The 25,725-nt window shown below is 40.2% G+C and overlaps 2 protein-coding genes across 7 annotated transcripts in view; one reads left to right on the top strand and one right to left on the bottom strand.

Annotated features, from left to right (window-relative positions):
- The first annotated feature begins 5,709 nt into the window (after positions 1-5,709).
- DYDC1 (DPY30 domain containing 1) overlaps positions 5,710-25,725 on the top strand; it is a 45,984-nt gene continuing 25,968 nt past the window's right edge. For 2 of the 6 annotated variants that reach the window (XM_020977353.2, XM_020977348.2), the window contains exon 1: positions 5,710-5,853. The gene's annotated coding sequence lies outside the window, so the exon portion shown is untranslated. Of the gene's footprint in view, positions 5,854-19,849; positions 19,956-23,993; positions 24,094-24,125; positions 24,200-25,725 lie in introns of those variants that run through there. The other 4 variants (XM_020977352.2, XM_020977347.1, XM_020977350.2 and 1 more) reach the window with 4 other exon arrangements.
- On the bottom strand, positions 15,087-22,315 carry DYDC2 (DPY30 domain containing 2). The gene is made up of 4 exons (XM_020977355.2): positions 22,125-22,315; positions 21,576-21,731; positions 20,983-21,105; positions 15,087-15,771 (listed from the first exon to the last, which is right to left on the bottom strand). Exons 2-4 carry the CDS (start codon positions 21,726-21,728, stop codon positions 15,643-15,645), a joined length of 405 nt encoding a protein of 134 aa, XP_020833014.2. The 5' UTR covers positions 21,729-21,731; positions 22,125-22,315; the 3' UTR covers positions 15,087-15,642.

Genomic DNA, 25,725 nt, shown 5'->3' with positions numbered 1-25,725 from the left:
TCATTGCATCGCTGAGAAGAGGTAAATCTTTCCAGGTTGGTTATCGCACAATGTTGCTGTTACTGTGTACAATGTTTTCCTGGTTCTACTCAGTTCACTCAGCATCGGTTCATGCAAATCTTTCTAGGTTTTTCTGAAGTCTGCCTGCTCATCATTTCTTATGGAACAATAGTATTCCATTACATTTATATACCATGACTTGTTTAGCCATTCCCCAATTGATGGGCATGGGATGAACCTTTTTGCAAGCACCAAGACAGATGGTTTACCTATTAGAATTTGGTAAATGGTGTTTGTGCGTTAAAGTTGTATTGCTATGTATTTGGAAGAGTGGATGAAGGCTAATTACTAAATTTGATTATGAACTATGACATAGACTTTTTCTGAGGCTCTTTAGTGCAAAGTAGTGGAGAAGGTATTAAAAAAAAAAAGATAAGGTAGAGCCTCCCTAAATCACAAAAGAACCGTCTAGGATTTGGGTGGGACTGTGGACATTGACAAACTGCACACCATCAGATTTGCTGAGGAAAACAAATAACACTAGGAGAGGGGGAGTAAAAAGGTCTGGAGGTAAATTGAGTCAAGCAATCATCACACCTCACATATCCTTGATAAAATCATCAGATGAGGCTATATTTTGACTGAATCAATCTGAGGTATGGACAAAGCCTGGATTTTCCCTGAATCAAAGGTATATCAATTAGGTCTGTTCAGGTTGGTTGAAAGACTTAGTCATGCCCTGTGAGGCTTGCATATCATTGATCTAGTTTGGAATAGGGGACCTGAAAGAATGGTGATCCAGAAGAGCAAAATTCTAGCTCAGCTCCTAAGAATGAATCATGTGTGAGGGGAGGAGGAGAGTTTTGACTTTATCTCTGGTGTGAGGTTTGATCCCCACCTCCTTGACTATGGAAAGATTGAGGGTCAGAAAACTTAGACTTTTTAATCAGCAACCAAGTCCTAGCAGTATGTATAGAAGAGCTGCAAATACAGGAGAAAATATCAAACTAGACAATACCAAGGAGAGGAAACTTCAAGATTCTATAAGGAGCTGAACAGCAAGTCTACCTCATGTCTAGTAGAAACTTCATGAGTACCCCAGGAAGACAGAAAGGGATTTCCAGCAGCTAGGAGCTCTGAGTTACCTCTTTGCCACGTGTGCTCCATACTTTTAAACCCACTTTCCTTTGGATTCTGTATGTACCAGTGAGATAATGTGTCACAGACTTTGGCAGGGAGAATGTTTAGTGCTAAATAATTCTTACTATACAGCCTTAGTAAATACCTCTTTCCCCCCTGATAATAATCAATTTATTAATTAGACTAGCTAATAATAAATTGATGTTCTGTTGTTTCTCTCAATATCCAAAGAAGCTAAATAGGCACCCTGATGCCTTGACAAGTGAAAATCAACCCTGATTGGTGTGCTTTTAATGAGGATGTGGACTAGAAGTCTAGCTCCTCCTGCTGAGAATGTGGCTTGGTCATGAGATGCAGCCACCTCCAGTAATCTGAACAGGTGAATCCATCTCTACCTGGACCTCTCTGGTTGGTTTTTTTCTTCATCAGCTGGGTCACCCTAAATTCTAATGGAAGGGTACAAGGACAGGGACCCCTTTCCCTCACCCTGACAGGATTCTGTTTCTACTCTAAACATAAGTAAGATCTACTAGTTGGGTGGGATCCTGCCCAAAACTGAAGAGCATGTTCCTTGAGAGCTAGGACTAATCTCATCAGTCACGTCCTTCAGAGACTTTAATAACAAGAATGAGGAAATTGAGGAGAAAAGCCTAGATCTCAATTTAATAATTGGTTATTGATATAATAGAATAATAATAATTTCTCTCAACTGAGACACAGTAAGGTATGATTGGAGATAGAACAAAGGATTTGACAGAAGAAGATGGTGTAGGATGGAGCTGGTTCACCAAGACATGGAGATAGGGATGGGAAGAGAGCATAGGCAGTGCAGGAATACTGTCCTGGGAAAAAAGTGGAGAGAGTGAGAGGTCAGAACAGTGCTAGGGAGGGATGAGATGATAAAAATGATATGGTCAGACAAAGCAATTTCAGAGCTCTTGAACACACAAGTTGAACACTTGTGGGGGGTGGCAAGATAAAACCTATGCCCCTTGTGGTGTGTAGCTGACATGAACCAGAAGAGAAAGTGGGTCAGGGGTATATAGAGTATATGGAGGGAATAAGAAGTTAGTGGATTTGAGGAAGCATTCACATGTATGTTGAAATCCACTAGTATCAGGATAGGAGTTGGGGAAGAGAAAGATTATGATCCAGACACTGAACTTATTGAGGAAGGACAGGGAATATTTTGGGGGTCAGTAGATAATTGCCATCAGGATCTGGAGTGGGTGATAAAATTAGGCACTATGAACTAAAATGAGGAGATTTTGCTGAGTGGTGGTGGTAGTCTTGAAGGAGTCATGGGGTGCATTGGCCTTAGACATTTTAAAGATGAGTGAGACCCTTGGCCTTGCAGCCTGTAGCATCCTGGCAAGCCCACACCTACCATTCCTTGGCCTGGTAGTTGGAACTTGGCCTCCAGGAAGGAATTTTGAGGTGGGGGGTGATTGGAGGAAACTGGGACTCCATTTTGTCTGGTGCCTCTGGGCAATTTGGGAACAGAGTGGCTTTATAGGCAAAAGATATAGTGTTTCTATTTTAGTAAAATGGCTGTGTTCTATACATCAATGACCAAGTAAGGGAACTCATCTATAGGCTGGAGCAAGGGAGCTGGAGACATAGATATGGCTGGAAGGCTAGGAACCATCCATGCTCTGATCTCACTCTCTCCTCCTTCCCCAAATAAATTCCAGGTTGGCTTTACAAAAAATGATTATTGAGAACCAAAGTTGGAAAGTTAATACATGAAAATGCGTCCAGCTTGGGGCTAGGCTTCTGTTCCTTCTGGCTCCAGCAGCAGGGGCTTCTTCTCTCAGGAAGTCTAACTCTGAAAGCTGTTCCCAGTATTTCAGAGTTCCATTTCTGTGATCTTTTGCAAAGGGTTCTGGTCTTTCCCAACCTTTCTTCTTGTGGTTTCAAAAATAATTTTTCTTTTAAAAATTAAATTTAAAAATTTAAGTTCTAATTTAATTTCTCTTTAAAAATTATTTTTGAGTTCCAAATTCTCTCTCTGCCTCCACTCTCTCACTTACTGATTGAGAAGGCAAGAAATACAATGCTTATTATATATAGTAAGTAATGCAAAACATGTTTCCACATTAGCCATGTTGTGGAAGGTGGGTGGGTGAGTGGGAAGCAAGAAAAATTAAAAGAGAAAAAATATTCTCCAATCAGTCCTGGGAGTCCATCAGTTCTCTCTCTGGAGGCGGGTAGCATCTTTCATCATGAGTCCTTTGGAATTGTCACGGATGATTGTATTGATTAGAGCTGCTAAGTCTTTCACAGTTGATTTTCATTACAATATTGTTATTATTATGTACAGTGTACTCCTGGTTTTGTCACTGCACTTTGCATGATGTCATATAAGTCTTCCCAGGTTTTTCTGAAACCATCTCCATAATTTCTTACAGCACAGAAACATTCTATCACATCCATATGCAATAACTTGTTCAGCCACTCCCCAATTGATGGACATCCCACCAGTTTTCAATTTTTTTTTTTGCTTTTGGTGAGGTAACTGGGGCTAAGTGACTTGTCCAGGGTCACACAGCTCGTACGTGTCAAGTGTCTGAGGTCACATTTGAACTCAAGTCTCCTGACTCCAAGGCCAGAGCTCTATCCACTGCACCTCCTAGCTGCCCCTAGTTTTCAATTCTCTGCCACTACAAAAAGACATGCTATATTTTTGTACATATGACTCCTTTTCCTTTTCCTTTGATCCTTTTGGGGTTTAACCTAGTGATGGTATTGCTGGGTTAAAGAGTATGAACAATTTTATAGCCCTTTGGGCATAGTTCCAAATTGTTCTCCAGAATGGTTGGGCTGATTCCAAGGTCCACCAACAATGTATTAGTGTACCTGTTTTTTTCTATATCCTTTCCAGCATTTGTCATTTTTTTTTGGTCATTTTGGCCAATTTGATAGGCATTAAGGGGTACCTCAGAGGTGTTTAATTTGCAATTCTCTATTAATGATTTAGAGCATTTTAAAAATGACTGCCATTAGCTTTGATTCCTTCTTTTGAAAATTGCCTGTACGTATCCTTTGGCCATTTATCAACTGGGGAATAGTTCTTATTTTTACAGATTTGGTTCAGTTCCGTATATATTTGAGAAATGAGACCTTTATAAAAAAAACTTGCTGTAATATTACCCTTCCAGTTTCCTGTTTATCTAATTTTGGCTGTATTGGTTTTGTTTATGCAAAATCTTTTTAATTTAATGTAATGAAAATTATCCATGTTACCTCCCATGATCCTATCTCTTGCTTGATCATAAACTATATACCCCTATCCTAGTCAGAGGTTAAGTAACTTTCCCAGGGTCTCACAGCTACTCAGTGTCACTCTGAATCAGTTCATATAAGGCTCTGAATTTTTCATATTGATCCCTACCTATGGCACAGTAATATTTCATTAAATTTATGTGCCACAATTTGCTTTACCATTTCCTAATTGATGTCCTCAGCTTTTTTTGGAAGGGTCTTAAGCTGTCTCCTGAAAGGTTTCTCCCCTTTTGTAGGACTGGGCTTCCTAGTGACTTCAGAGCCAATCGTGATGCTACTGTTGGTGACATTCGGGCCATACCACCCAGCCCAGAACTGAGTATGTTTGCCTCCGTACTAGAAGTGGATGTAACAGACTCTTGGGGATAATTGGAGAATGTGTAGGAGACCTCTTTCCATTCAGCACCATTCCAGTGTACATAGGGGTTGGCTTAAACTCAGCCAAGACTTCACAGTTATCTAACAGCTTCACACAGATATGGTAGATGAAGCCACCGCCATTTCTGGTGGCAAACTAGTCCTTGATCACAATGTCTGGCTTTACCATGTCTGTCAATTCTTTACAATACAGCTCGGCTTTCATGTCCACCAGCTGAACTGAGGGAGGTATTGGGAGACATGAAAAGGTTTTCAGCCCCAGGTCTGCTTAATAGTAGGCTATGCCCTTCCCCCATTGGGTAATTTCTGGCTAATTAATCATTTCATTAATCATGCTAGCAGATAATTAATAAAAGGGGTCAGTGGCACTCTTGAATATCAATGACCATAAATACCTCTTTCTAAAACCTAATTAGTCTGGCTGACTAATTAATTTCAATTGATGATGATTATCTGAGGGGGAGTAGCACACCAGGGGGAGTTTATGAGCAATAATATTAGAAAACTATCCTTAACTCATTAAGACCACCTTCAGTACCATGAGAGGTGATATAGCTGATATAGCTATGGACCCAGGTTGACCATGTGAGTGGGAATTGAAAGAATTTAAGTCCAAACCTGTGCTCTACACACACACACACACACACACACACATACACACACACACACACATCTTTTCCTTTACTTTTCTTTAGCCAATTTGCTACTATGCTATTTCTTTTTTCCATTTCACTGAAAAAAGTTCTTTAAAAAGTTGGTTATAAATCCATTTCTCTTTTCCCTCACCAGCCACTTGCAATCTGGCATCAGCACCCACATCTTTATTGCTTTCTCAAAGACTGTCAGTGACCTCATAATCCCTCCCAAACAATGGCTTTAAGATAAATGTCATCATCCTCACTGACTTGTCTACAGCATTGGATACTGTTGACTTCCTCTCTGGGGGTTAGTCTTTGTTCACTTGGCTTCAGGGACCTCATCCTCTCTTCATTCTCTTCTCAGCTTTCTAACAACCCATCTGGCATCTTGAACTCTTCCCAGCTCCTTAAGGTTAGTGTTTCTATCCTTGTTCTTTTCTTTTCCTTACACTTTTCCTGCTGATAATCTCATTCATTCTCATAACTTCAGCTATTGCCAGGATTCAGATGATCTCAAATCTATATTTCTATCCCTGATCTTTTCCTGATCTTTACCTCAAAATACCTACAGGCCAGCTCCATATGAATGTTCCCAGACTGAAGATATAAAGGGTAAGATTTACCAATTGTCTAAGTCACAGGGTTTAAAGGCTGAAGGGTCATTAGAAATCACCTAAGTCCAGACCCTCATTGTGCAGATGAGAAAACTGAAGTCCCTAGTGATTATTAGGTGAATTGCCCAAGGTCATAGAAGTAGAAATGAATCAAATCTGGATTGGAAGCAAATTCTTCAGCTTCCAAGATCAATTCTCTTTCCTCCCCCCCAACCTGTTTTTTCATCTAACTTTGCTATTTCTGTCAATGACACCACCATTCACACTATCTCCAGTGCTGGAGACCTTATTGTAATTTTAATACCCCCCCTGCCCTGGCAATGTAGTATAGTAGAATACCTGGAATCCAGAAAACTTCTTAACTTTTCTGAGCCTTAATCAACAAGCATTTACTAAATACTTACTATGTATTCCAGGCTGCTTTCCCATATGTAAAATAAGAATGGTAACTCATATTTTCCCTATTTCACAGGAAAATGCCTTGCAAGGTGCTACACAAAGTGAACTATGACTATTATTTAATCAATTACTGAGTCCTATCAGTGCTTTTTGTCTTAATTCATTTTCTTAAGTTACATTTTAAGTTCCAAACTATCTGCCTTCATACCTCCCCAGCCTGCAGTGAGGCTGCCAGCATTTCACACACACACACACACACACACACACACACACACACACACACACACACACAGGCACACACACACACACACTCCTATATACTATACATGCAATATAAATATTGTGTATTTCTATTTATCAGTTCTTTTTCTATAGGTGGACGGCATCTTCCTTCATAGGTCTTTTGCAATTGATTTGAATACTCATAATACTCAAAATAGCTTAGTTGTTCACAATTATAACAATATTGTTGTTACTGTATTCACCATTCTCTTGATTATTTCACTTTTCATTATTCCATGCAAGTCTCAAGTCTTATCAGTTCTGAGCACAGCTGACTAGATTGGTGTTGGAAGGAATCTGAGAAATCATCTAGTTTCCCCTCTCGCATTTTACAGGTGTAGCATTCTCTCTGGAGCTGCTCTTTCAAATCACACTTTCATTGGTGGGACAGGTCACCAGAGGGCACCTTCTATACCTACTGAAGGAGTAGGATTTTTTTTTTTGGCTAGGCAATGGGGTTAAGTGACTTGCCCAGGGTCACACAGCTAGTAAGTATTATGTGTCGGAGGCCGGATTTGAACTCAGCTCCTCCTGAATCCAAGGTCGGTGCTCTATCCACTGTGCTACCTAGCTGCCCTGAGGGAGTAGGATTTTAAGGATAAGGCTGAAGAGGTGGTTTTCTTGTCTTCCCACTCAAAAGCCTCCCCACTGATTTCTCCTCCCCATTGATATAATCAGTTTTGGGAAAGGGTATTTACTAAGCAGATGTAGTAAAGACAGGTGGTACAGAAACAGTCCCCAAACTGGGGATCTACTTCTCCCCTTTCACACATCAGGTCTTTGGGGAGACTGGCTCAAACTTAGAAAGCACACAAAGCCATATGTAAATTAAGAGCTTCTGGTTACTGGAAGTCCTTTGAAGTACCCCTTTGGTATAGCTCTCTGCTGGGCTCTAAGAGTCATTAGCTACCATCTATCAAGAAACATTGCTACTGATCTGGATGAGAATTTCAAATCTTCCAACTTTTTGGAGTTCATAGTCATCACTTATTCAAGGAGAGGGGAAGGAGAGAAACTCTAATATTCCTCACCACCTCAAACCCAAGCGCAATTTCATCAGAGGAGTTCTTCCTCACTGGATTGAATCATTACTCAACTCACTGCTGGAAATGCTTGTATTTGAACTGGCTTGCTCTATCATATGTAAGCTAAAAGACATGTCTGATTCTTCCAGCAACAAGACAGCTCTGTGAGTGGACGTGTGTGTGTGTGTGTGTGTGTGTGTGTGTGTGTGTGTGTCTGTGTACATGTGCACATACAGCTTCAATTATCTTCATTTAATGATCAAAACACTTCACTCCTAAATTGATCATCTTAACCTCTTTGATTAATTTCTTCCTAGTTGTCTAGGACCTACACTTAGACTCTACACTTAGAATCCCAAACTTCACAGAACAAATGCCTTTAATAAAAGGATTTGTTCTATAAAACTTGGACTTAGTCAAAAAGCCACACCTAAGGACCTTGAAGGCCACATGTCTTCATGGCTTCTGGTTGTTAGTGGAAGCCCCCAACTTCCTTGAAGTTCCTCAAAAGCAGATAACTCTAGTGAATAGAGCTCTGGATTGCCTGGATTCAGGAAGACCTCAGTTCAAATACAGGCTCAGACACTTACTAGTTGTGTGACATTGAGCAAACCACTTGGCCTTTGTCAGCCTCAGTTTCCTCAATTGTAAAAATGGGATAATAATAGCACCTACCTGCCAGGATTTATGTGAGGATCAAATGAGGTAATATTTGTAAAGCACTTAGCATTATGCCTGGCACATAGTAGAAATTCAGCAAATATTTGTTCTTTTCTCTTCATCTTGTACCTGTACCCTGAACTGTATCCTAGTTCCAGGGATCTTTGGGAAAAACCAGAAACTCAGAGAATGACCACCAATTGGCTGAACACATTATGATATAGGAATGTAATGGAATATTATTGTGATGTAAATAATGATGAAATTGATAGTTTCAGAGAAACTTGGGAAGATAGAGTGAAGTGGGCAGGAGAACAATTTATATTCTAACAATAACATTGTAAAAATATTTTAAAAGAGAGGAACTCTGATCAATGTAACAATCAATCATGATTCCACATGAAGGTTGAAGAATGCTATCCATCTCTTGAAGGAGAGGTGATTATCTTGAAAGAGAGGGTTATCTCCGGCTTTTGGTAAACTCTCAAAATCTTAATTCCAGAATTGTAATTATATCATAACGCCCAGTACATGTGGGAAAGTGTGGACGTACAGGATAAATGTGGGACTCTCCTGAGGACCATAATTCACTGCATACGATCCTGGCACCATGTGTACACTCACTGTCTTCTCTAAGTTTTGCTGGTACTGGCAAAATCAATGTGACAGGTACTCTGTTGGGGTTTGCTGGTGAAAGCAGATCACCACAGCAAGACGTTTTCCAGGGCAATAGGAGACAAAAGCAAACGAGGAGCATTTAAACCATGGGCTCTGCAATACACGAGCAGAAGCTGAAACAAACGTTTTTTCGGTTCCTGTCTCGGCAAAGGTGTTCCTCTCCGCAGCTCTAGCCATAGGACGCCCGCAACGGGATCCTCCAAACAGCGCAGGCGCCGGAGCCGTTGCTTAGCGACGAAACACGCTATTCCAGCTGGGAGTTCCAATGCCCCAGAGTCATGCTTACGTGAGTGCTACGCAGATTCAACTTGTATTGATTACGAGAGGAAGAGGGGAATGGATTGGCTGCTGCTGAGAGTGAACGCAAACCTGAGGATGGGAATGACTCTGTCCACTTTTGCACAGCCGGGCCGTGGACCAGCTAGCTCCCCAAGAAGGTCGACATCTTAGGTGCCCAGAGCTCTACCAGGCACTGTGTAGCATCGAGAATATTGGGGGCGGGGGCGGGTCGAGGACAATAGTACCTGACATGTTAAAGCGCTTCACATAAGTTAACTCATTTGCGATTGTAACAGGCTCTGGCCTCAGGAAACATTCTAGTTGGGAAGACAAGCTTAATAAACAGGAAACAACACAAGACTTCGATGAATTCAACAAACATTTATTGAGTGCCTGCTACCTGTGAAGGCAGCTTTTTAGGAGCTGGGCACAAGCCCCTACATCCCCTCAGGTAGCATACAATTTAGTAAGAGTGAGTAGAGGAAGCATACTAAGGAAAAAATACAAGCTTAGAATTTAGTAAATGTGGATGAATGAAGCATTGTGAATATGAATGAATAAATAAAAACACCTACAGCAAACATTTAATTGACCACATTGTGCCAAGGGCTGAGTGAGATACACCACTTAGAGAAGACGAAATTTCTGCTCTCTCTGGAGTTTAGTTAACTCAAGATATAGAGAAGTCCATAGAAGAGGCTAAACAGTGGCAGCAGATTGGAGTGGGAGTCATCTCCAAGATCTGATGAAGAAGGAGGTATTAGAGCTGGGTTTTGAAGAATGGAAATGATGAGGTGAGGATGTACCCCCTTCTAGACCTAGGGGGCAGCAGGATCAAATATACTGGGAACAGGGTTGGATGAGATCAGGAAATGGTCCATCTGAGCTGTGGAGAGAGCATTGGATTGGGTCAGCAAGAACTGAGTCCAAATTTGATCTCAAACACTTAATTAGTTTTGTGATTCTGGACATACCACTTAACCTTTGCTGTCTTGGTTTCCTCAACTGAAAAAATGGGAATGATAATAGAATCTACCTCCCAGGGTTGTTGTGAAGATCAAATGAGATATTTGTATAGTGCTTTGCAAATCTCAAAGTGCTATATAAATGCTAGCTATTATTATTACAGAGAAGCACATTAGGATTTGAACCAGAATGTTCTGATTCAAAGCCCAGTATTCCTTTTATTGTGAGTAGGAATTGTTTCATTCTATCTTCATATCCTCAATGCCTAAAATAGTTCCTAGCACATAGTAGGGCCTTAATGCTTATTGACTGATTAATTTTAAAAAGTTGATTGGACCATGATTCAGCTTAAATTCCACGATTAGGAGCTTGTATTTTGTATTCTCCATAAGCAATTCAGAGTCACTGAAAGTGGTATATTATATGCTAGATCTACAAACCACAGTAGGGCATTTAAGGGATCCAGTTGGAAATTGTTATTTCCTATTTAGTAGGTGACAGGGAAATAATTAACATTAAGTGCGGTAATGTCTGTCCAATTTTTAACTCCAATCTGCCCAAAGTAGGAATGCACACTTTGCATGTTCAGTTTGTTTTCTGGACCCTTCTTCATGTGTTGCATCAATGGAAGACACCGGGAGGAAGATCTGTCCCGTAGCCTGGAGCTTTACTAATCCCCTTGTCCATAGCTGACTAAGCAGATTTAGGACAGTCTGTGATATTAACACTAGGGCTGATCGGCTGGCATGATTTCTTATTGACAGGTTGGTTAGTCAACCGGTGACAATGATAAACTCTGTGATTATTTCTGGAGTCCCATTAGTATAAAATTCCTGCATCATGTACAGACTACCTTAATGAGAATGTTAACAATAACACCAATGATAGAGTATTCAGAAAGGCTTCCTGGGTGAGATCTGGATAGAAAGAAAGGAGGAAGGAAGCACTACAAAAGAAGCATAAGTATGCACTTGGTGGACATCCAGGAGACAAACTAGTTAAAGCAGTTCAAGCAGGAGAAGTGTTGGAGAATTGTGAGAAATAATGCTGGGTAGGCAAGATCTTGAAAATGGGGCAGAGATTTTAGTTTTTAAACAGCAGAAAGTAGGAGCAGTGGAAAGTTTTTGAGCAAGGGAGTGACATCATGAAAGATGTTTAAGGAATATAAATCTGCCAGTGTGTGGGATGGTCTAAAGCAGGGACTCTTTTTTGTCTGTCATGGAAGCCTATAGAGTATCTCAGAAGTAAAACTTTAAAAATCATAATTGAAGGAAAAGCCAACTTCCAATTGCTGTTCTTGTTGTTTCCAGTCCTGTCTGACTTTGTGACCCTATTTGGGGTTTTCTCGGCACAGATACTGGAGTGGTTTGCCATTTCCTTCTCCAATTCACTTTACAGATGAGGAAACTGAGACCAACAATGTTAAGTGACTTGCAAGATCACCCAGCTAGTAAGTGTCTGAGGCCAGATTTAAACTCAGGAAGATGTGTCTTCCTGATTCCAGGCCCAGTACTCCATCCACTGTGCTAGCTAGCAGTCCTGTGACTTATTTGATGATGCAGTAATCGTGAGTGGTAAAGCCAGGACTAGATTCAGGTCATCTGAGAGACCCTATTGCTTTCCCCCCAGTATTTCATGATGTTGCCCATAGCCTCTCACAGACTTTGGGAAATGTAAGAAACTTCCTTCCCTTTCGGCCCCTACCTCTCCATCATCTTTCCATGATCTCCACCTCCCATCAACCTGCTTTCTTAGGCTGACGTCTCTGTGTTCTGGGGTCTCATCATGAGGGTGATAAGTTGATTGTAAGGCTGATTGGTGGTATCTATACATGATTCGGTCAGAAATCAGACTTTCCAACACAACACTTATTTACTTTTTCAATTAATTCTAGCCTTCTAAAAATAACATTATGCTAGTGATGAGGAGGATCCAAACTTGAGACTTGTTCCTCCAGGGAGGGTACTGGAACCATCCGCTCCCTATAGATCAAGGGCAGGGAAATGCCACCTTTTGTGCTGGATATCTGATCCTCAGGTAGGATTCACTGCATCTGCAAAGCAAGTATTAAGAGGAGATATCTAAATCTGTGCTTATACGTGCAAAAATAAACATGGCTTTTAAACGCATTGGCAATATTCTAAAAGGCTGCTAGGTAATGTGAATAATATTCATCACGCAGTCTCTATTTCTGTTCCTTTCTGTCTTTTCCTACTGTTAGCTTGGCATTCAGGATCTTCCAATCTGATTCCAGTCTATCTATCCAACCTGATTCCTCACTGCTCCTCTCCATCAACCATATTGTTCGTCTGACTGATCTATCCTTCAAGACACTCTCCCACCTTAATGCACATTGTTCCCTTTGACAGTATTTTCTATACTTATTTATGAATATCTAAGATAATGGGGTTGAACTCAAATAGAAACTGAACTCTGCTTGCCACATATTGATTTAGAAAACCACAAATTAGCATTATCTATGTTGTCTTGTATTCTTATTTATTTTGTTAAACATTTCCGTATTACATTTTAATCTGCTTTCTCACTTGAGATTGCAGAGTTTGACACTTCTGATCTAACACCTAGCTTTCCTTTAATTGACTTGCTTCAGTTCCTCTCCCTGCCCCCCACCAAAGATAGAATGAGTCAAATGCTCACTGAGTGGGGCTTATAGAAAAAAAAAAATCTGTTGTGGAATTGCCCCCCTGGAGCCATGAACTACCTGAAACAGACTTTTCTTGAGATCCAGTCTTGGTAGCAATATTAGATTCAGGGGAAAGCTGTTCCTTCCATTCTGTTTTGGACATTGCATTTTCTTTCTAAATATGACCAAAATAGAGGAAAAAAGAATTTTTTTTTCATAATTACCCCCATATTTATATATGTTGTATAAAATTTGAGGACTTCACCATTGTCTATTTAAAAAAAAAGTTTTTTCAGAAGAGAAGCCAAGAAGCTTCTCCTATCTCTTTTTCTCTACCCAAAATCCTACTTATCCTTCCAGATCCAGTTCAAAGCTTTACTTGCTTCTTGAAGCCTTCTCTGATCATTTCAGCCTACAGTAATCTTTATCTCTTGAACTATTTTTTGTAGGTCTTTTCTATAGTATTCATTTGGCAATTTATCACATGTTGTCCTTTCATTGCTATTTATTATTTCACATGTGTTATGTCTCATTTGCCCAGCGAGACCATAAACCCAAGAGTAAAGATTCTATCTTACACACGTAACCCACGAGTATCTAGCACAGTACTATATAGCAGGTAATGTTTGTTGGAGGAAGGAAGAAATGAATGACTCCTGGACTTTTCCCTCTTCTTTAACATCTTTATTCCATTAGCCACCAATTCCTATTGGTTCTTCCTCTGAAATATGTCAGATTTGCTCTGTAAGCTCTAGTTCCATTGCCATCTCATTCATGCTTACATTATAACATGCCTACGTAATGGCAACCTCTGACTTGTTTTCCCTGACCTCATATGTCTCCCCTTTGATGCCCTGTGTATTCCTGTTAGGTTAATCTTTTAAAAACACCACTTTAATCAAGTCACTTATTACCTCGAATATACATGAATACCTAAAGGAACTGGATCTGAGATTTTATCATCAAAGGAAACTCCTGGTGTTGGAATTCCTTGCATCCCTGAAGATCACAACCTAACAATTACTTGGTAGATCACCCTACAGAGATGACTGAAACATATAAAAGTCAACCTACTTGCCCAGGGTCGACCATATAGCTTTTAAATGGTGAGGCTGGGATTTGAAACTAGTTTTTCCTGATTTCATAGCCAACAGCCTAACCACTATGGCATGCTGATTCTGTGGAACTACTATTATCAAGTCTAAAGTTGTCTTTTAAAAACTTTACAATTGGGGCAGCTAGGTGGCACAGTGGATAGAGCACTATGTGGCCCTGGATTCAGGAGGACCTGAATCCAAATCTGGACTCAGACACATAACAATTACTAGCTGTGTGACCCTGGGCAAGTCACTTAACCCCATTGCCTAGACAAACAAACAAACAAACAAACAAACAAACAAAAAACAAAACTTTCCAATTGACTTATACCTTCTGTGTTTCCCAGTTTTCTTCAACAAGAATCTTGATTGTATATTTAGTCCAATACTTCCACTTTAAGAGTGATAAATCTAGGCCTAGGTGAGATTAAAGTACTCACCCAAAGCAGCAAACAGCAGAATTGGGATTCAAATCCAGGTCCTTTGACTCTAACTAAATTAAGGGTTCTTTCCATTACATCATACTCTCTTAATTAAGTTTAGGCTAGTCATCTCACTGTTCCTTCCCCACAAAGAACATAATTATCACTTCAGTGTTCCCCTATTTCATATGCCTTCCTTTCTTTCCTCCTACTCAAAAAATTTATGCATCTTTGAATAAGCCCCATAACCCCAGAATCTGTTTCCCAATTCACTCATTGCTAGTACAATTGTTACATGAGTCTCAACTCCCCAATTAGGTTATAGTTCCTTGAAGTCAGACACCAAGCCATATATTATCTTTTTTCATAGTACCTAGCTCAGGCTTGATCACATAGTGAGTATTAAGTATAAATGCTTGTTATACTATTTTTCTCACCATTAGAAAGGAACAATTCTTAACTAAAATATTTATATATTTTATCCATTATAGTATTTGATATTATATTTTATTCATACCAATGTTGTTTGATATAGACTTTAATTTATTTGGAAACCCATTTAACATTTTTTTAACACCCATTTGATATATATGTGTGTGTATATATGTATATGTGTGTGTGTGTGTGTGTGTGTATAAGTTCTACAACATTGGTTTTTTTCATCTTGTGTCATCTTTTGCCAATTGCTAGGTATGAAGGTAAACCTCAGAATTGTTCTGATTTGCATTTCTCTTACTAGAGATAAATGCTTTTGAATGATAATGATATGACTATCCTGCCAATATCTCATTCATTTCTGTGAGGTTGGAGAAAAGACTTTATTAAATAGAGCAGGATTTTCTTTTAGCTCTTTGCTCTTTTCATGTAATTTATGCAGTTTCGTCCTGTTTTCCCTGATATTTTCCATTTCAAAATAGGGTCAAGGAAGAGTATTATGTGGAAGTCAAAACTAGGTTTGGTGACACCCTTAACCACAGAAACATTTTTGGAGAAAACTCATGTGTCTCAGGCCTCTACACTAACAAAATATTATGCCAATGTACATGCAAATTTTTGATGTTAACAGATGACTGTTCAGGAAGAAAAGCTTATAAGTAAAATGATGGAGGAAAGGTTCCATTTCGGTGAGTATTTTTTAAAAAATATTCACATTAGGGCTTAATGAAGACTCATCTATTTCTTCAAGAGGGGGCAATGTCAGGGGTCCAAACTTTTCCTGCCACGTGTGAGGTTTCAGTTCTGGATAAGTCTCCATAGTTGTTTTCTAGAAAGAAAAAAAATCAGTTAGTGGTTTAAAACTTGCTGTCTTTTGAAGTTAGAGTTCCTACATATCTGTATAAAAAATTCTGAGTCCTAAAACTTGGTTGCCTGATTAGATTTATGGTAGGATCCAGATTATGGATCTAAACAAAAACCTATACCTTCCAAATAGCAAGGAATTTCCATTCAATAAAGAAAGGCAGTAAAGTAGAGTGGAAAGAGAATTGGAGTAGGAGTCATTAAACCTGAGTTCTAACCCTAGTTATGCCAACTATGTAACCTTAAGACAATAATTTTCATCTCTCTGAGTCTCTATTATTATACTTATTTTTATTCTTTTAAATTTTTATTTATTTATTTATTTATTATACTTATTTTTAAAAGAGAGAGAGGACAGGGATTAATTAGGATAGGAAAATAATGCCTTCATATTCCTTACCTTATAGGTCTGTGGAATTAATGATCAGATGAAAAAAATAGTGATTTTAAACTGTAAAACACTATACAAATGTAAGGTATTATATTTTGGGGTAGTAGTTCTTCCTCAGTAAGTGTTAACTGATGACTCACTGAATGAGAATAATATAGCTCCTCTTAGACTTGACATTGGAATTGTGAATTTATCAAGATGGCAAAAAACTCATTTTAAAAAAATATAATTTGAAATACTGCAGTTAAGGAATCTTCAGGTCATCCTTCATATAACCATATGATTTCAGAGTTGGAAAGGACTTCAGTGGCAACTGAATCTAAAACTTACCCTGTTCTAAAAGACCTGATAAGTGGTCATGCAGCCTGTGCCTGAAGTCCTCCAATAAAGGGAAACCAATGACCTCTTCAGGCAGACCAGTACACCTTGGAACAAGTCTGCCTAAATCTGCATTGTATCCATTACTTATTGCTTTTTCTTTCTGTAGCCAAATTGAATGCACTGCAGACTAGGATCTATTAAACACAGTAAACCAGTGGTCCCCAGACTTTGTGTAACAGCAGTAAAAGATTTGGAGCATGTATCCCCCATTATTGTGTATATTTGCTTATTTATGAAATATAACATAGATTTACTATAGTACTATGTACTAATTATGTAAATTATGAAAATTATATAAAAATAGAAATAAAAGTGATGAGATGAAGATTAAGTAATATTTGATTCTAGAACTCAATAGAGAGCTACTGGGGTTTATTGAATAGCAGAATGAAATGGTCAGACCTTTGCTTTAGGAAAATCACTTTGGAAGCTGAGTGGAGGATGAAGCTGAGTGGGCAAAGACAACGCAGAAAGGCCACTTAGGAAGCTATGACAATAGTCTAGTTGAGAGAAGAATCAGGCCTAAATGAGAGTGGTGGCTGTGGGAATAGGGAGCAGGGGACAGATGAGAGAGATATGGAAGTAGAATGGCAAGATCTGGTAACCACCTGTTTATGTGAATGTGGGATGAGGGAAAGTGAGTAGAGTGGAATAGAAACCTGGGGAATTGGAATGATGGTGGTGACCTTGACAGTAATAGGGAAATCTGGAATATGGACAGGGAAAGAAAGTCAGTGTGATAAAATATGGCTTTGGTTATTGCAATCTAAATATGCCTGCATGTTGTAGGTAACCCACTTCTTTCCTATTCAAAAGAAAAAGAGAGGAGGTGGTATTCTTACTTACCAGTCACTGTCCCCAAGTGCAGAGGTCACTCCCCAAGAAGTACCTGCTGCAGTCACTAGGTGATCTGGGGACAGGGAATGGAGAATTTTCCCAATGGAAACTGTGCAGGTCCTGGCAGTTAGTTTAGTTTCCAGCTGCTATGAGGGACTGATACTTGGTGTAGATGGGCAAGGTAAGACATTTACACATCAGAAGGAGGGTACCCAGTAGGGAAGTTTTGGGGAATAAGGGTAGGTATGGTTATGTTGGATGTGATTTGGCTTCCTAACCTCTGATTGGTTATCACATACCCAGTGGAGACGGGTCGAGTCCACCTTGATTCCCACCTCCATCAGCCATGGCCCTTGACCTTATTTTTTATTTATTTTTTATTTTATTAATTTATTTTGATTTATCAACAATCACTTCCATATGTTTCTGAGTTTAAAATTTTTCTCCCCCTTCCTCCCCTCTACCCTCCCCAAGACAGCGCACAATGTGATATAGGCGGCCCTTGACTTTAATGACCATTGTTCTAAACAGTGAACATTAAAATGAACAGTGAGTAAAGAAGGGGGAGCAAGGTAGAGAAGCTTGCTAAGAGCATCCTCAAACAAGGGGGAAAAATTCCCGTTGATTGATAAGTGTGGCTTATGGGAAGATCGGACTCTATAATGATGGAAGAGTAATCTCAGATTTTGGGGAAAGTGCAGTAAAAACTGAATGTTGATGTGATGAGTAATATAAATCCCAGCTGACAGAATGCTACAAACTTGCCGAGGCATGCAGCCTACCCCAAAGCAGGTCACCAGCTCCATTCCTTCCTACCATGAATTTTCTACTCTGTCTTCTGGGGATTATGAGTACTATGAAAAAAACCTTATATTTGTTTGAATCTAAGTTTAGAATATAAAAGAGAAAAAGGAAATGTAACTGGCCCTTTAAAAATTTTCAGTGTTGCTTTATTTGAAGTCACAATCAGAGGAATGCTAATAGATGAGTGTAGATTTTCTGAACTGCATCAGCAAGGAAAGGGGTGGGGCTGGGGGACCTGTATCTGAGCTAAAAAAAAAAAGTATTAAGGAAACTAATTGATCTTTTACAGATTATAGGTAAACTCAGGTAGAGGGCTGAGTACTGATGGGATAAACCTGGATCATCCTATAGCTTAGTTAATATCAACTAAAATGAAAAGTTCAGATGAAATTTGTCAGCATATCACAGACATTTCTTAGACGTTTGTACCTTTACTCTAGTTGGTATTTCTTACTGATCAGTTTAGGGGTTTTTTTTCCTAGTCCTATGACTTCATCAGTGGATGAAGTAAACTTCATCCATAATGAAGACTGGAAGCTTCTAAAATGTATAGTCTGAAAGATTTGCTTGAAGGATCTGAGAGGTAAAATGATTTGTCCAGGGTCATAACAGTCATTGAGAGCCAAAGGCAAGAGCTGAAGCCTGGAGTTTTCCTGACTCGAAGGCTGGTCCAATCTCCTCTCTGCCTCTAGATTATTAGTCATAATTAGTTACTTTCTAATTTATTCATGGTTAAATTAATAAGTGCTCCAAAGTAAGAGTTTTTAGTGGGATACTTTTGCAGCTCAGTTCTAGGTCCCTGGAAAAGTCTGGATACCTCCCCTGTACTATCAACATCTGGGACCTCTGGCCAGATATTGGTGGTCGCCACTTTAGGTAAGGCAACAGTCACGAAGGGAAAGAACAGTAATTCTTAAGAGGACTGACTTTCCTGACATGCGAATTGTTTTTTTTTTTAGTGTCTTATAAGTTTGCTGCTGAACAAATATTTGATAGATAAATATTCAGCTTTCTTTTCTGTTATCTTGCTCATTAGACTAAGTTCCTCATCACATTTGCTAGAAAACCTATAAAACATCTATAAAACCAGAGATATATCTGCATGTAAATAATGATGATGATGATGGTGAGAATAACTAGTGTTTCTACAATGCCTCCTGTATGCCAAACACTGTGCTAAGCTCTTTGCAGATATTACCTCATTTGATTCTCACAACAACCCTGGGAAGAAGGTGCTATTGTTATCCCCATTTTTCAGATGAGGAAACTGAGATAATAGAAATTAACTGACTTGCCCAAGGCTGCATAGCTAGCAAGCGTCTGAGTCCAGACTGGAACTTAGGTCTTCCTAAGAGCATGCTCATAGCTCTACTGCACCATCTAGCTGCTTTTAACACTGAGTTGCTAAAATATTTAAAAAAATGAAATTTGCCACCTTGATAAATTTCCATATCAATGATGAAAGCCAGCAGACAACTGAACAAATGTTCAGCCTCTGTGACAGAATAATGATGCAATAAACAACACATGAGATGCAATAAGCAAAGAACCATACAGAATCAGGGCAACAGAAACATTCTACTTGGATTTAATCTAGACCAAGGCAATTCAAGTAAATGGGAAAAAAAACACTTCTGGGAGAAGAAGCAAAATTTAAGGTGACTGGCTCTGTTACCTACATGAAAGAAATCACACATGTAATTCCAAACTTCAGTGTACCTCTGCAATCTTGGGAGGTAAGAATAATATATGACACATTTTGACTGTGAATTTGACAAGTCATTTAAACTCTCAGTGTCCCAAGGCAACTTTTCTAAGACCTTGAGTTACAGATGAATGGAAAATCTGCATTAGTGGAAGCAGTTTCCATAATGAGAGATCCCTCCAGTGTTGAAATAAAAAACCAGGACTGAAAACTAAGAACAACAACAAAAACCTAGTTTATTTGCTCTGAGATTATCAGCATATTGAGCAGTCCAGCAAAAAGACTGTTTTCTTCACTGAAGATAATCTTGAGTTCTGAGAAGCTGAGATACCTCATGCCTAAAATGTAAAGATACTAGCTGAAAGAAAAAAATCAGAGTAAAACAACTTTTCCATCTCTAGGAAAGCTCATCATAAACAGAAAAGCACCTATGATCTCTTGTTATTAGGCGCTGCAAAAGTTCTAAGATATAGATATAAAGTCAAGGAAACACCGACTGTTTTCAATGAAATGTTCAGAAAAGGTCCTACTTATTCAAGAGTACTTTGTAAACTGCAGAGTCATATCAAGAACATTGAGGTACAATAGAAACAATGCTGGATGGGTGTTTAGATTTAGAGGACTTGGTTCAAATCCCAGTTCTCTTATTTAATATGTGACCTTAGGGAAATCAATTTAACCATCTGGCCTTTACTTTCCTCCTCTGTAAAATTTGAGGACTGGACCAGATGACTGCTAAGGTTTCTTTCAGTTCTCAATTTCTGATCTTATGAAATGTAAGGTAAAATTATACAAAGTATTATGACTTTTGTTTTTACTTTCTCTAGATGAGGCTCCAACATCAATAACACTAAAATAAGTTATATATTAAATTTTCCCGTAAAATCCAAGGGGATTAAATATAGTAACATCTGTAAATTAAAAAGAGGGAAAAAGGATGTTGAATACTTCAAGAAAAACTGCTTTCTTCTTAAACACATAAAATCGTGACATGCAATAAGAACTGAGTTTGCTGTTGGGCCATAACGTTGTTGCTGAAACTAGTGAAGGTGACTCACTTTTTGATACTCTTCATGTGTTTTCTGGAACTGAATTTCCTCTGCCTTCAGTTTCTGTGCTATTTCTAGTTCCAAAAGGTTTTCCATTCTTTCCTCACTCAGCTGAAGCTTCTCTAGCATTCTCTATTGTTGGAAAAAGCCAAATACCAGAAATTGAACAATTAGATCAGCTGTTAATAAAAGTCTGTGCCCTGGATGGGAATGAAAAACCATTGTGTGGGGGGGAGGTGAGGAGGGAGGAGAGGGTTCATATCCCAACAAAGAACTCTGAGCTCTTTGCTGTCCTCAAGGTGGGTGACAACCCATTAACCCTAAGGTTTCTGAAATCAGATGCTTAGCCTCTCAACTTATATTGCAAATCCCTGACTTCAGGAATTTCAGCAACCAAAGTACCTTTGACAGTTGAGTTGGGACTAAGAAATTAACTCTATCCTGAAGCTGCCCTGCCAACAGTCTATCTGAGATTAAACCCAGGTGCTGTGAAACGGGGTATAGAGAGGAGATCTGGACATTCCTAGGACCCTTCTAGAGATGCAGTTACTCCAGAGCATCCTGAAAATCAATGGTGAAATGTATATCCCGTATATACATACCTGGTGACTTGCATACATTTGTCTCCTATATTCATAAATCCAAATTGCCAGGTACTCTATTGGATCTGATGGGCGATGCTGAAGCAACTTAGCAAGGCCTTGAACTAAACACGTTCCCAAGCACTTTTTCAGGTACTCAGATTCCAAAGACATTTCCTGTAAAAACACCAGTGTAGAGGCATATTGTTTCAATCACAGACCAAACTTTTAAATGGAAACATTCTAAGCACCCATAGGTTTATGATAGAGTACTTGCTAACACCAGACTTTCTTAGATTGTTAACCTCATTCCTATCTCTATTTTAAAAAATTGCTTAAATGTTGGCAGCAATCAGTATACTTAAATATTCTGAATATAATTTTCCCTAAGCATCTATAGATTTACCATAGTATATTCAAATACTCTGAATATATTCTCCCTTCCTCCCCCCCAAGTTGGAGCAATCTGAAGCTGGACTAATGGAACTTTGATAAAGTCATCAAAACTGACAGAATTTCTATTTATTCAATGTAAGAAGATAGTTTGGGCTTCCAGAAGAACCACCTTACCAACAGACTTTCACCCTTGGGTGGGGAGAATATCTTCGAGCAAGCAGACAGTTAGCAGTAGGGGTTCTGTCCTCATCCGATTAGTTGTGGTATTGTGTCTGCTGCCCCATGTCATAAAGGCTTTACTCATTGGAAAGAATCTCAGATTGTTTCATAAATGGAATACTCAAGGGCCATTAGACAGTAACATCTTTAGGCTAGTACCCTGTAATAGGAAGAAAAAGGAACCTGAGGAGTGGGGAGTTTGAGGACCTGTGTTAAAAAAAAATCTGGCTCTTATTTATGATTTGTATGACCTTGAGCATATGAGTTATTGTCTCTAGGCCTTGCTTTCCTTTTCTGTAGAATGAAGGGTTTCTACTTTGGGAACCATTGAGGTTCCTTACAGTTCTCAATCTCAATTTAAATACTTGTGACTTAATATAAACATTAAATATAAATGCTAACTATGCGTGGCTTAATAAATGCTTGTTGACTGATTTCTCTCAGCCAAGGACATGAGAATTCAGAGGCAAACCAGTAAGTCATGTTCATTCACTGGGCCCTCCCACTCCATGGTACATCTCAGGAATTTGGTAGCTCCCAGTGAGGTCAACTCTATTCCCCTCCTTGATTTTGTTCCCTGTGGATCATGGATATCCCTCAATCTTCCCCATGGCCCCCCAAGGTATACAATAGAGTACTGTATCTAGCATCAGACTCTAATCCTAGTTCTGTCACTCAATTCCATTCAATAAACATCTATTAAGTGCTTACTCTTTTTTAAGTACTGTGCTAAGCACTGTGACCTTAGACAGTCACTTAACTTCTCTGGGCCTTCATTTTCTCATTTATAAAATGTTAAAATTGGGCATCGGGTTGGACTAAAACTCTGTAGGAGTCAGCTACAAATCCTTTGATTTCTGTGAGCTAAGTCCTGTTCAAAGACTTCTCCATGTTCTTTTATTTCTTCAATTTCCCAATTTTCTCAGGGAGTTAAATAGACGCTCTCGTGCACTGCACACGCGCGCGCGCACACACACACACACACACACACACACACACACACACACACACTCAGCCCTGAGACCTCAAAGCATCCACTAAGTCAATAAGCTTTTATTAAGCATTTATTCTATGCAAATTTTTGAGTTATGCTTCGGGGATACAAAGAAAGGCAAAAAAACATCCTCAAGGAACTGAGATGTGCCACGAAGTGGAAGGGTACAGCGAATGGGCATGACTCTTATTGGTTTGTCTGTGAATCCAGAAGTCCCTGAAAGAAATCTTTCTTTTCCCATGAAAAAAAAAAGTAAATAATCAGGTGGTTAGTAGAAACTCATCTAAGGTAGGTGTGCTCCCCATGTGGCCACACACTCCTCGAATGGACCCCCCCCCCACACACACATATGTCTTTCAGTAAAGATGCATAACAACGTGCCTTTTAGTAAATATACTCTAAAACCTGCACTATAGTGTCCCTTACGGGAGGTCGCCTGCTTCCTCCGCCCTCATGGTTTCTTTAATTCTTCTCGTATTCAAAGGAGAGCACTGCGCAAAGGTAGTCCCATCACACTCCAAAGTCAGTTCTCTCCATCCCCGTGATCCCGAGCAACTCCAGAAAATAGGGAGCCTCAAACACAGAGGATGCCTTCAACAGCTGGAGAATGCATCCAGCATTTGCACGATCTCTTAGCACCTTTCTCCCCGTCCCTCTCTATTCTTTCGGGGTCCAGGCACGCAACACTCATGCGACATCCCCTGACACCCTGCGCTCTGCAGGAAACTTCTTCACTGCTCCCCCTTGCTCACTCCAGCTTCCTCTTTACCTCCCTCCTCCCTCCTCCGTCCTCTCTCCTTCCTCTTCTCCCCCCCACCGCCCATCCCTGCCGCAGGGCGCACGCGCCAGGCCACCGTTACCTAGCAAAGGAAGAGACGCGGCCTCTGCCCCAGTAACTGCGGTTTGGGGACTCTGACCCCAGGCTCGGCGGTGAGCTACAGGAGCGGGCGCTGGGTGTGCTACAGCCTTCGTCGGTCTCAGGGTTGTCTTCGTCGTCGGGGTCAGGGACAGTGTGGTGGTGGCAGCGGCGGTGATGGTGCACCTCTGAGCTCTTGGCTGGGCATGGGCATGGGGGTGGGGGCATGCGTGGAGAGGCTGCGAGGCTCGCCCTTGCCTCGGGATCCCTCTGGGGAGGGTCGGGCTGGGGTCGGAAGGGCCGCCTTCCAATCTCAGCCTGTGTGAGCTGGATCGAGGATCTTAACCTTCGTCATTTGTACCTATTTCTAAAGTGAGAGGGTTGAACTAAGGGTCTTACTCTCTTACCTTTTATCTTTTGGTTACCACCCTCTTCCTCCTCCTCCTCCTCCTCTCTTTGCCCCTCTCTCCCCTCCCTCTTTCCTACCCCCGCCTTCTTCATTTCTACTATCCCCTTCCTCCTTCCTGCCCTTCCTTTCCTCTTTCTTACTCTCTCATCTTTCCTTCCAATCCTTCCTTTCTGCTTTTCTAGCATCTCTCTTTCCAATCCTCATCTCCCTCCTTCCCCTTTTCTATCCTTGCTTTCTCCTCTCACTCTTTCCCTTCCATCTTCTCCCTCCTCTTCTTCCCTACTCCCAACTTCCTTTCCTTCATAGTCCCTCCTTCCATCCCACTACCTTCCTCTGCCCCCTCCCTCACTTTCCTCTTCAGTTCCCTTCTTCCTTCCATGATACTTCCTTCCTTCCTTCTACCATACTCCTTCCTTTCTCCCCTTCCCACTGTTATTCTCTCCTCTCCCTTTTTCTTTCTCCCTCCTCCTTTCTTCTTTCCTCCCTCCCCTCTCACTTTTCCCTCCTTTCCCCTCTGCTTCCTTCTTTGCCCTTTTCCCTCCATCTTCCTCTTTCTCCTTTTTCGAATACTGCCCCCCCTCCTGAAGTTAGTGGGCCAGAAAGGGTGTCTCCTCTTTATGCAGAACCTCCTAGAGCTGGAAAGAAACTCAGAGGTAATTTATCCTCCCCCCCCCCATTTTACTGACTAGGAAACTGAGACACAGATAACAGTTCAATCTGGCAAAGATTTATTGAGCACCTCCTACATGGAGAGCACTATTTTAGGCCTGTGGATTCATGTATGAGAAGGAATATAGGCACAGGATTACTACAGTTTGTAAGGAGCTTACAGATTAACTAAGATAATGTCTTTATTTTGCACCTGAAGAGCTGCAGGGAAAGGCAGGGGAGATGATCTTGGTCACACAAGTCTCCTGGAACCTCTTTCTCTAACTCCTAATAGACTAATCCTTTCTCATTCTCTCTCATCAGCCTTCAGGAAATCTGTATTCTAATAGAATTGATTGGATTGTGGTATGAGAAAGGAGGTAGAGCTCCTAGTCCAAAAGGAAAAGAAAGATTTGGTTTGGTCAAGATGAAGAGGGAGTTCATTTCAGGCATATGTGATTGGGCATGGAGGCTGGAGAAGGAGGGATGAGAATAAAGAACCAGTGGTCCAGTTTGGCTGGAACATAGCATGCTCCAAAGGGAATAGTGTGAAATCCACCTGGAAATGTAGGCTGGAGGTGTTGGGACTTCTTCCAGGTTACACAGCAAGACTTAATTCATTGTTCTTTCTATACCAATGATGCTTCCC

Source organism: Phascolarctos cinereus, unplaced genomic scaffold (assembly GCF_003287225.1).
Source record: "Phascolarctos cinereus isolate Bilbo 61053 unplaced genomic scaffold, phaCin_HiC Scaffold_3;HRSCAF=262, whole genome shotgun sequence".
Taxonomy (NCBI): domain Eukaryota; kingdom Metazoa; phylum Chordata; class Mammalia; order Diprotodontia; family Phascolarctidae; genus Phascolarctos; species Phascolarctos cinereus.
Note: the sequence above shows the minus strand (reverse complement) of the source record. Positions and strands in the feature narration are given on the sequence as shown.

Bases quoted from the DNA above. Each gene is read 5' to 3' on its own strand.
- DYDC2 (XM_020977355.2), bottom strand. From the start codon at position 21,728: ATGTCTTTGGAATCTGAGTACCTGAAAAAGTGCTTGGGAACGTGTTTA. The intron at 21,106-21,575 runs GTATGTATATAC...TTCCAACAATAG, and splicing joins AAATGTATGCAAGTCACCAG to AGAATGCTAGAGAAGCTTCA. The intron at 15,772-20,982 runs GTGAGTCACCTT...TTTTCTTTCTAG, and splicing joins CACATGAAGAGTATCAAAAA to AAAACAACTATGGAGACTTA.